The following is a 10,508-nucleotide window of genomic DNA, read 5'->3' as shown; positions in this document are numbered from 1 at the left end:
GGCCCATTCCTTTGGGAAAACAGGGCTTTCTTTAGGGAGGGGCAAATTTTTCAGCTTTTATTAATCATTCACACATAAGAGTGAGTTGATGTACACCCTGTGATTGTTAGGTAAGGGCCACAAAACACACTGCCAATTTCAAAGTTCTGCAGAGGGCTAATCCTGATGTTTGAAAGCAGGTGTATTACAGACCTAGAAATAACATGGTGAAAAGGATGTAACTTCAGTGTTTGCCTTCCTCAGGCTTAACTTGGAGAGAATATTGCTATTCATTCATTTATTCATTCATTCATTCAATAATGAGATGGAAGGAGAATATGACATTCTGCTCAGTGACCATATCTCAGACCAAATTGGAAAGTACTATTTTGGAGACTTCTCTCCTCCCCTACCCCATCCTGGAGCTCCTTTCTCTCTACTAGCAGCCCCGTATTCTTACTCTGCCATGGAGGTCAGCTCCAGTACACCATTTCTGTTAAGTTGTAAGGGGACAACAGACCAATGGAAAACCACTACCATAGTTTTTGCAGTTAAATAGTGAATACTCTTTTTATTCAGAAGAATACGTTTTTAATAGAATTTCATGCACCAGTAAATCAGTACAGGGAGGAGTTACAGGGGTGGGGAACTCTCTTCAGGAAACATCTCACCCTGGTAGAGCTCTCAACTCCCAGAATCCCTTGACCCAGCTCAGGTGATTAGTGGCCAAGAACGGTAGATGGGGCTGACTCCCAGGGTAACCAGTCGGGTTTGCCGGTCTCTGAGAATAAGAGAGAGGAAAGGAAAGCTCTTATAAAGGAGGAGATTATTATATTGGGACTGGCAGTTCCACTGAGGTTCCCTGAGAGATTGATGAGGGAGAGTTGGTGCTGGTGCCTGGTTCTCCTTCTTGGTTACACTCTTCAAGGGCTATGGTCTGGTCTCTTCCATCTGTCTCTGAATCCCTGTGCAGAGAAAAAGACATGACTAAGGGAGGATCCAGAACCATTGGCCTGGAAATAGGTTGCATTGTGGGGCTCAGATGCTAGAGAAGCATTCAGATCATTGTTTTTCCAACAGCCCTGGGTTCACAGAAGGAGGCTGACATGAAGCATTTACCTGGTTCGGAGTCGAGGCCACTTCTTCCACTCTATGGCGAGCACCACCCCCAAAGCTACAACCACCACCACAATCAGGCTACTTCTGACAATGTTCCCCACAGTGCACTCCTGAGCAGCAGGCCCTGTGATAGTAAAAGGGCAGAAACCAAGGCCATCAGGTTGGCACATATATGTTCCCCTGATCTCTTGTTGCCCCCTCATCTGGCCTCCTCCAGGGTTCACTTGGGAGCCATGTGTTGGGACTGCAGAGGAGGTGGTCAGAGGTGGTGCTTATGCTGAGGCAGAAGCAGCCCTCCCTTTAGAGGGTGGAAGAGGCCTTGAAAGTATCCTGCTCACTATCTTTGAGTGAATCTGAGGTCCCATTTCCTCACCATCCTAGGAGAAAGATGACCACGCTTGAGGTCTCTGACTCCAAACCCGCCCCCCTCCATATTTGGACTGTCTCCATGGGGACTGTCTCTGGGATCCCAGGTGTGTCATGCCAGGACCATGGAGGGATTATCCTCTCACCTGCTGCCCCCACCAGCTCCAGGGGATCACTAGGCTCTGACCAGATATCAGGGTAGGCCTGGAGGCGGTAGCTGCAGCTGTAGTTTCCAATGCCTTTTCCTTCTACATTGTTGATGACAAAGTCTCCATCCTCTGAGAACTGCTGAGGTGCTTCTTCTCCATCATGTTCTAGGACAAACTCAACACCTGGCAGGGGTCCTCGGCACTGAAGGGTGATGTCCTTCCCTAGCTTGAACATGGTGCTGGGCCACGCTGATAGGGAGGGTTTAGGGGGTTTATCTGCAACCAACCAGGACACAGAGTTAGAAGAAGTGGTCCTGATCCCAGCCCTTTACCCCCTTAGGGCTAACTACTAAAAACTACAAAATCTAGACTCTTACTGAAGTTCCTAGGACCTTACCTGTCACCCAGATCTTCAACAAGTCACTGTGATTGGAGGCTGCAAAGGGAGCAGAGTCCAAATAATAAATACAGCTATAGATCCCAGAATCTTCACCTCTTACTGCTGGCATCCAGAAGTCAGCCCTGTACCCGCTTGGCCTCTGTTGCTCTAAGGGCTCTTGAGTACCCTCTTTCAACAGGACAAAGGTTGAGTCTGGCAATTCCCCTTGACATTGAAGAGTCATATTTTCTCCAGGGGCCACCATGGGACCAGGCTGGGCTAATAGGCTGGGTTTGGGGAGCAAACCTAGAATAAATTAACTCCTGGTCAGAGAGAGGAGACCACTTTCCAGTATCACCCCTGGAGTCTCTGTTCAATAAAGAGGAAAGATGATTGCTTGCCTCTCCTTGAGCTCTTCAAAAACCATTTCCCATTAACCATCTCCAAGTCTATTCCTCCTTTCTACAATCCCATGCCCACTCCAGAGCATCTTCCCCTTACCTGTGACTATGAGTTCCAAGGTGTTGCTAGGCTGTATCTTGATAGGGCTGGTCCAGTCAGGGTGGTAGCAGCAGCTGTAACGCCCTATGCTAGCACCAGATATATTGGTGATGGGGAACGCCCCATCATTACTGGTGGATCCCCAGAGCTGCATTGAAGTGGCTTCTCTTTCTTTGTGCAGAATGTACCCTACTCCATGGACTGGGCCCTGGCACCAGAGGGTAACATTCTGCCCCATGGGAACCACGGAACTGGGCTCAGCAAACAACCGTGGCTTGGGGAATGTGTCTAGGAATAAATCAAAGATGTCAAGTGGTGAGTATGGAAACTTATCACTCGTTGAATTAGTCCTTTATCTTTCCCCTTCTAGACGCAATAGTACCCCTCTGTGGCCTAGCCTAGCCTCCCAAGATGGATCACCCTCCCTAACTCCTACTGCAGTTGTCTTTGTCCCAGTCCTATGTCTTGTCTGTCCTTACCAGTCACCCATATCATAATGGGCTTGCTGAGATGTGATCCCCTGTTTGACATGGTGGTCTCATAGTAGACACAGCTGTAGTTCCCAGAGTCCTCTGCTCTAACAGTGTGGAGGCGGAAGTTAGCTGAGTTCCCTGGGGCACTCTGGAACTGTAAGGGAACCTGGGTTCCCTCCTGCAAGAGGGCAAACCTCATGCCCTGGAAAGCCCCTTGGCAGCGCAGGGTCACATTCTTCCCAGGAAGGACCACAGGACCTGGCTGTGCCAGGAGAGTGGGTTTGGGGTAGAATTCTGAAATTAAAGAGACCACAACATGAGAGAAGCCTGCCCCCTACAATCTGCAAGTTGCTTTTTTAGCATTATTATAAAAAACAATATATGTTTATTGTAGAAAAATAATACAAAAAAACCTAATGAAGAAAATACACTTCTACCACTCAAAAATAACCATTCTTTCTTCATTTTTACATATTTCTTTTCCATTTATTTTTTTCTATATATGCCTATATCATTGTAGCTATAACTATTTGCATAACTGGGAGCCTACTGTATACACAGTCGTGTAGTTTAATGTTTTTCACTTAACTTTATATTGTAAACATTTTCCTATGACGTTAAACAGCCTCTGAAAACTATCACTTGTAATGGCTGCATAATATGCAGCTGACATTTCAAGGTCTTCGCCCTTTCTCTGAGGGCCATCCAGCCCACCAATCTCTGACAGCCTAGCTACAGAAAAAGTGGACACTGAGGCTAAAGATCAAGGCCAAGCCACAAAAAGCTTTCAGGAGCAGGGCAATGTGAGCCTGGCTGCAGGGATTGGACACCCCATCTGCCTCACTTCTTTCTCCAGAAGTGAATTACTTGCCTCCCTCCTCTCCTTTGTATCTTCTTCCTGTATTAATAATAATATAAGCAGCTGCCTTACATGGACTGTTTACCGTGTGCCAGGCACGGTCCTAAGCATTTTATTGGTGACTTTTAGAAGAAGTACTTCTCCTGCTGACAGCCATTCCACCCACTGTCCCAGGGTCAGTACAGCCTCCACCTGCATTTCCCCACTCCTCACCTGTCACCACGAGCTCCACAGGGTCGCTGGGCTCAGACCAGATAGCAAAGTCATAATAGCGGCAGCTGTAATTCCCTCCATCACCAGTGCCCACCGAAATGATCAGAAAGTGAGCTGCACTGGCCTCCGGACTTGCCCAAGACTTGTCACTCGATGCTATTTCACTTCCATCTTTGTAAAGAATAAAGCTCATGTGCTGGTGGGGGGTGGAGCAATTGAAAGTCACTCGGGCACCAAGAGTGACCACAGGGCTGGCCCATGTCTTGAGGGAGGGCTTGGGGTACATTTCTAGAAGGCAAAAATAAAATACAATGCAAAACCAAATTAAGAAAAAAAAAGAAAGGAAGATAGCCAATATAGCAAATATTGGTTCCAGGAAGCTGCTTTGTTTTCAGAGGTAGGTGCATTTAAAAATCAAGGCAAATCCACTTTGCCAACGAACTTTTCACAGGAACCCCTCACCCCGACCCCTCACCTCCTTGGGCTGAATCCTCATCGTCATCAGGGCAGGCAATTGGGCTAGCTAAAAGAGTGAATTGTCATTGGGGCTCTGCTGGTTCCCTGAGCCTCAGTTTGCTGATTTGGACAAGAAGGGGAAATGGTACCTGCTCCACCTCCCTTGAATATTTGCTCTATAGCTAAACGAGATAATTGATATGAAAATAATTAGAAAAATTAAATCACCCTCCACAAACCCCAGCTATTAATAACGATTATGGCTATTAATATCGTGCAGCCAGAGGCCCTGGCACTCCCAGCGCCACGCCTGCCTGGCTCTAAGATTGGACACAGGCTCCTAGGACCAGCAGCAAAGTTTGCTGTGGAGAGAGTATTGTCTGACCTAGAGTTTTGCCTCGCCCCCTCCTCCCTCACACACCCTTTACAGCTCTACCTTTTATGACAAGCTCCAGGGGCTCACTGCGCTCAGACCACTTGAAGGGGTGCTTTTCAGTGTGAGTGCGACAGCTATAATTGCCTTCATCTTTATCCTCCATTCTTTGTATTGTAAAGAAGGCTTCTCTCCCAACAGCACCAAGTTGCTGGACAGGTTCCTGCACTCCCTCCTTATACAGAGCAAACCCCATGCCTTCCAGCCATCCTTTGCACCGGATTTGCAGTTCCTGGCCCCGGACTGGGGGGGAAGCGGAAATGACAGGCTTGGGGAGGATGTCTGGAAAACAAAATAGGGTGGAAAAGGAGTCCTAAGTTTGGAGGTGCCCAGATGGGACACTTGGAGTCACTTTGTTAGCAAAAAAGAAATCCATCGTGGACTGGCTTTTGGCTCTTCCTGTCAGTCTTCTCTCACTCTTTTCCCCACCTCCCTCCCCCATTTCAGTGCCCCTCCTCTCCTACATGCAGCACAAGCCCCTTGGGCTTGGGTCTCTGTGCATTCTCCCACCCCTAGACAGAATGTTGGAGTCCCAGGGGCACTGGAGATCACTTCGGAAGGACCCTCTGCCTTTTCTTACCTGTCCCCACCAGCTCAAGTGCCTCACTGGGCTCCGACACAGCCATCTCCTCCCATGAATGGCAGTGGTAACTCCCGGTGTGGCTCTGGGTTAGGGCACCAAGGGGGAAGGCAGCCCGAACCTGCTCTGAGGCAGGGCGAGTTGCGATCCACCCAGTCCCGTCCTTCAGCAATACAAACTCCTTAGTCGAGCTGGAAGGGCTTCTGCACCAGAGGGTTAAGTTCTTCCACGGGGCCAGAGGGAAGTTGGTCTCTGCCCACAGCTCAGGCTTAGGAGTTGGCATGATTATTTCTAGAAACAGCAGAGTTAATGAAGCCATCCTCCCTCCTCCCTCCTCCTCCCCCTTTCCTTGCCCTTGAACCCCCTACCCAGATCATACTGGCCACCTCCCCTTTCAACCCAAATCCAAACTCTTTCTTTCCTTCTGCAGGTGCTGGGGGAAGGGGAAGCTGATGTCTCAGCTGAGCCTCAGAAAAGTGCAGAAGCTTGGGGGAAATTTTGCAGGCAGAAAAGCAGAGTTGGAGGCTGAATTTTGCCAGCAGCTTTAGCAAGTGCCCCTTCCTGGCTGTCCTTCCCTTCCAACCAGTCACTCCCTGGCCACTGACACTGACACTCTGTAGTTATTTCAGATCTCCAGGGAGGAATGTCCCAGTCAGGAGCAGGAAAAACTCACCAGTCTCTTCTGTCAATACCCCATTGCACAGTCCTGCAAAAGAAAATGCTGCCAGTGCTCTGCCCGCTCCCCCACGGGACTTCACCCCGGCCCTCTGCCCAGACCCCTTCCCCACCCCCTTGTACTCACCACAGCAGAGAAGGGCTGTGACTATGAAGAGCATGGTGACCCCTTGAGCTGTTCCCAGCAACCAGGCTTCTCTAGCCAGACCAGAAAAGAGATGAGAGGAGTTGCTGGGATTAGGGGGAGGGCGGAGAGAAGGGGGCGGCAATTTATGTCATTGGCTTACTCACCACCCAATAGGGATTGGATATGGCCAGGATAATGGGATATAATCTTTTCTGGCATTGATGACTTTTCTTTTTGAGGGCCTCATCACCTACAAACCTCTTGCTCTTTCATGACCCACGTGCCCCCCACCCCTTTCGCCCTCCCCAGCCTATATCATATGTCAGCTCCCCATGGCCCCTGATTAGGCTCTTGTGGGAACTGAGATGTCAGATGTGAAAATGCTTTTGTAACTCCAGTTCTCAGAACCCTGGAGCTCAGTGTGATCGGCAGCTCTGGGTGGTGAGTGTGGGGGTGGAGTGAGAAATCTTGGGTGTTTCTCCGTCATCAAGCTTAAGTTTGGAAGCAGTTTTTATTATGGCGGTATTGGTCCTCAGACCGACCTGCCTCACCTGCCTTTGTTATGAAAAGGTTGCCTAGGCAGCAGCGGTGAATTACCAGGATTGTCAGTGCTGAGCTAAGCTTGTCAGAGAGTGGGATCTCTTTACCCCCACCCAGATTATGACTCGAAATGTGCAGCAGCTTTGGGTTATGGGTCCTGTAGAATTAGATAATATAAGCCAAAATCCATTTGACAATTTTTACTTAGAAAACACTGACCCTCCCTCCTGGTGAGGAAAACATGCTTTTTAAGTTGCTTTCTCTGAAATCTGTTTCTGGACTCATTCGTTGATGCAGTGGTCCTGGGCTGAGGTGGGGCACTTGAAGCTACATTTTTTTCTAACCCCTGGCTTGGAGGTTACCCCAATGTATGCAGGACTCAGGATAGATTCCGAGGAGAACTAGAACTTGACCCCCACTGCAACCTTTTGAAAACTCAAAGGGTCATGCTTTTTGCAGAAGACTTAGGTGGCTGGCTCCCTTCACGTTACCCAAGCACTCTGTTCAACAGATCTCAGTGGAAAACACAGACATACACAATTATAGTCATCATCCACTGTGTATTGAATATTCCCAGACACAAAAAGTCCTATGATCATGGTGAGGGGGAGATGTAGCCAGAGGCATAGGGTAGGGGGAAGTATTCAAGGCATTCAGGAGCTGAAGGCCTCACCAGGCTAGGAGGTGTCATTTCTCTTCTCATTTGCAAGCAGAACAGCCTGAGCACAGGCCATGGGAATCAGGGAGAGAGGGGAATGGCCCAGGAGACACCAAAGGATCAAAGGAAATAGCAGGAGAAACTGCATGGCTTGCCATTTTATGGGTCAGAGGAAAAAGTCTGATTCCCTGGCCCAATCCATTGCCTCATCAGATGCCCATCCAGGTTAAGATTACATTCCCAGAATGCTCTGCACAGGTGGTTGGAGGCCAGAAAGGAAGAGAGACTGGTTTCTGTGACAACTAGGATGGACCACAAGGCTGTCTAGTCCTTGAGAGCTAGGGGTAAGGGTGAAAAGTTAGGATGGGGATTGGATAACATCCTGGGAGACAGGACAGCATGGTTTCTTACAAGAGAAAAAGTTCAGACCAAGTTAATGTGGGAGACACCAATCCTCTCTGAGGGGCAGGGTGGTTTGGGAGGGAGATTTGGGCACTCTCCCAGGGGGATCAGTGAATGAGGTTCTGATTACTTTCCAGCCTCTGAGGATTATGTGTTTCTCCATCCTCTGGTTTGGGTGCTGACCTTCCTGTGAGGTGGAAGACAGCTGGGAAGAGAAAGTCTTGTCTCTTAAGCCCAGAAGGTAGGGGATACAAAGGGTGTGCCCCTGTGGTTTGTCTCAACTGGGCATGACCCATTCCTGAGTCTCTGGGGAGCCTGGACTCAGCTAGATTGAGGGACAGGGGGCTGGGACAAGACAGTTACCTGATTCTGAGTCTCCGACACTTCCACCTTATCCACAGCACTACCAACAGCAAGGCAACAAGCTGCATGCTTAGGGACAACCTGATAGCTTCATTGAGAACGTAATTCCAGGTGAGAAAGCCTGTGGCCAGAGAAGACCAGAAGCAGGGGCCTTGATGGGGACAGAGGCAGGTGAATACATTCATGGGGGCAGGGGTTACCAAAGGTGAAGGGAAGGTGAGATGGAAGTGACCTTCTTTTTCATGAAGAATGGGAGCCTTGAAAGTATCCTGCTCACTGCTTTTGAGTGACTGTGAGACCACCCCAGGGGAAGGATGCCCAAAACCAAGGGTCCTTACTTATAAGCCCCTGACTCCGCTTTCCATATCTTTCTGGGCACTGCTCCAGGATCCCATGGGTATCATGGCCAAAGCCTTGGAGGGGCATCTCTATGGAGAGTTGTATTCTCACCTGCTGGCCCCATCATCTTCAGGGGCTCGCTGTGATGTGACCAGATGTTAGGGTGTGCCTCTATGTAATAGCTGCAACTGTAGGTCCCTGTTCCTTTCCCTTCAACATTACTGATGATGAAGTCTCCATCCACTGAGAATTTTTGGAATGTTGCTCTTTCTTCCCATTCCAGAGAAAATTCAAGGACTGGATTAGGTACTCGGCACTGAAGGGTGATGGCTTTGCCTAGCTTGAACATGGTGCTGGGCCAGGCTGACAGGGAAGGTTTGGGGGGCTTATCTGCAACCAATCCAGAGACCAGAGTTAGAAAATTGTCCTTGAACTCAGTATCCTCTGCCCCAGCAAATGTTTCCCAGCTCCCTTTTTGGTCTTCTCTTCCTTTCCACTTCCACAAGATCAGTGGCTTCAAAATTTGACTATGCATCAGAACCCCTTGGCCTACTCTTTGGTGCTCTAAAGACTCCTGGGTTCTTACCTTCAATTAGGAAGACCTCATATCTGTAAGTTTCCCCTGGCCTGAAGGGTAATAACTTTTCCAGGGTCACAATGGGGCTAGGCCATGCTGAGAGGTATGGCTTAAGTAACAATCCTAGGAGAGAAGGTACCTAAAGTTTTTGGAGAAAATTCTACTCCACCCTCCTACTGTGTTTTTCCTTGACTCATAACTCCGAGAGGTCACAGGGCCACTAGCTCCTTCTTAGAACACTACAATGATGATAAAAACAAACAACAAGAGTTGTTAGCACTTGCCTACAACCACAAGCTCCACGGTGTTGTGTGATGTCATCCTGATGGAGGTCTTCCAGGAGAGGACATAGTGGCAGCTATAGATGCCAGCATCACTGTAGGTCACATTGTTGAGGAAGAATGACTCGTTGTCATCGATGCTGGCGGTATCCAAGAGCTGAAGAGGTTTGTCTTCTCCTTTCTTATAGAGTGCAAGCCCCACTCCATCCACTGGCCCTCGACACCACAGGCTCACGTTTTGACCCATTTGGACCACAGGACTGGGCTGAGCAAGTAGCCAGGTCTTGGGGAAAGTGTCTAGGACAAGACCCAAAATATCAGGGGCTAATAGCCTGACTTCTGCCTCCCACTACATAGAGCTGATTTCCTCCTCTTCCTCCAGTCCACCCTTGGCAAATCCCACCCTAAACCCAGTTATACAAATTCTGCTCCCTTCCCCACTGTTAGCCCTGCCTGCATTATTAGCTTTCCAGGGGGCCCAAAAGGAGTTGCATATCCTTAGCCCCTAACATAGGTCCCATGGCATCCCCTTCTCTTACCGGTTACCCAGATTTTCAGGATATCACTAAGAAGTGAACCCCTGTATGACCCATCATAGTAAAAGCAGAGGTAATGTCCAGCATCATGGATTTTCAAAGCCCGGAAGAAGAAATGTGCCTCATTTTTTACTGGCCTCTTGCGGTAAAAGGACTTCTCCAAGTCTTCAAGCCTTATTAAAGCAAAAGTCATTCCATAAATTGGCCCTTGACACCTGAGATTCAGGCTTTCTCCAGGTGCCATGATGGGCCCAGGATAGGCTGTCAGAGTTGGTTTGGGATAGAGTCCTAGAAAGGGAAGAGATCCTGAATTAGAGGTAGGATGATTCTTCTCTATTACCTTCTGGTTTTATTTTCCTAATTTCTTTAGACAGAAAGTGGTAGCTGAAGTTTACCCTCTGCTCCCTTTCTCTTCCTTGAATCTCTGCCTCTTCTAGGAGGTGATCAAGGGTAAATTCACTTATGCCCCTGCCCTCTCACCAGACTCTATCAGCTCCACTGAG

At 48.8% G+C, this 10,508-nt stretch overlaps 1 protein-coding gene across 1 annotated transcript in view; it reads right to left on the bottom strand.

The window, feature by feature from the left end:
- Positions 1 to 530: 530 nt before the first annotated feature.
- IGSF1 (immunoglobulin superfamily member 1) overlaps positions 531 to 10,508 on the bottom strand; it is a 49,208-nt gene continuing 39,230 nt past the window's right edge. Inside the window, 15 exon segments of the mRNA XM_004437280.3 lie at positions 531 to 944; positions 1,099 to 1,222; positions 1,611 to 1,889; positions 2,011 to 2,298; positions 2,494 to 2,781; positions 2,973 to 3,260; positions 4,039 to 4,326; positions 4,931 to 5,209; positions 5,508 to 5,798; positions 6,181 to 6,213; positions 6,310 to 6,380; positions 8,273 to 8,393; positions 8,723 to 9,001; positions 9,473 to 9,766; positions 10,009 to 10,293. Coding sequence (XP_004437337.3) covers positions 809 to 944; positions 1,099 to 1,222; positions 1,611 to 1,889; positions 2,011 to 2,298; positions 2,494 to 2,781; positions 2,973 to 3,260; positions 4,039 to 4,326; positions 4,931 to 5,209; positions 5,508 to 5,798; positions 6,181 to 6,213; positions 6,310 to 6,380; positions 8,273 to 8,393; positions 8,723 to 9,001; positions 9,473 to 9,766; positions 10,009 to 10,293 — 3,344 coding nt within the window. The 3' untranslated portion in view covers positions 531 to 808.

This window comes from Ceratotherium simum, chromosome X (genome assembly GCF_057802395.1).
Source record: "Ceratotherium simum simum isolate JZ-2026a chromosome X, ASM5780239v1, whole genome shotgun sequence".
NCBI classification, from domain to species: domain Eukaryota; kingdom Metazoa; phylum Chordata; class Mammalia; order Perissodactyla; family Rhinocerotidae; genus Ceratotherium; species Ceratotherium simum.
This window is presented reverse-complemented; position numbering and strand designations above follow the sequence as displayed.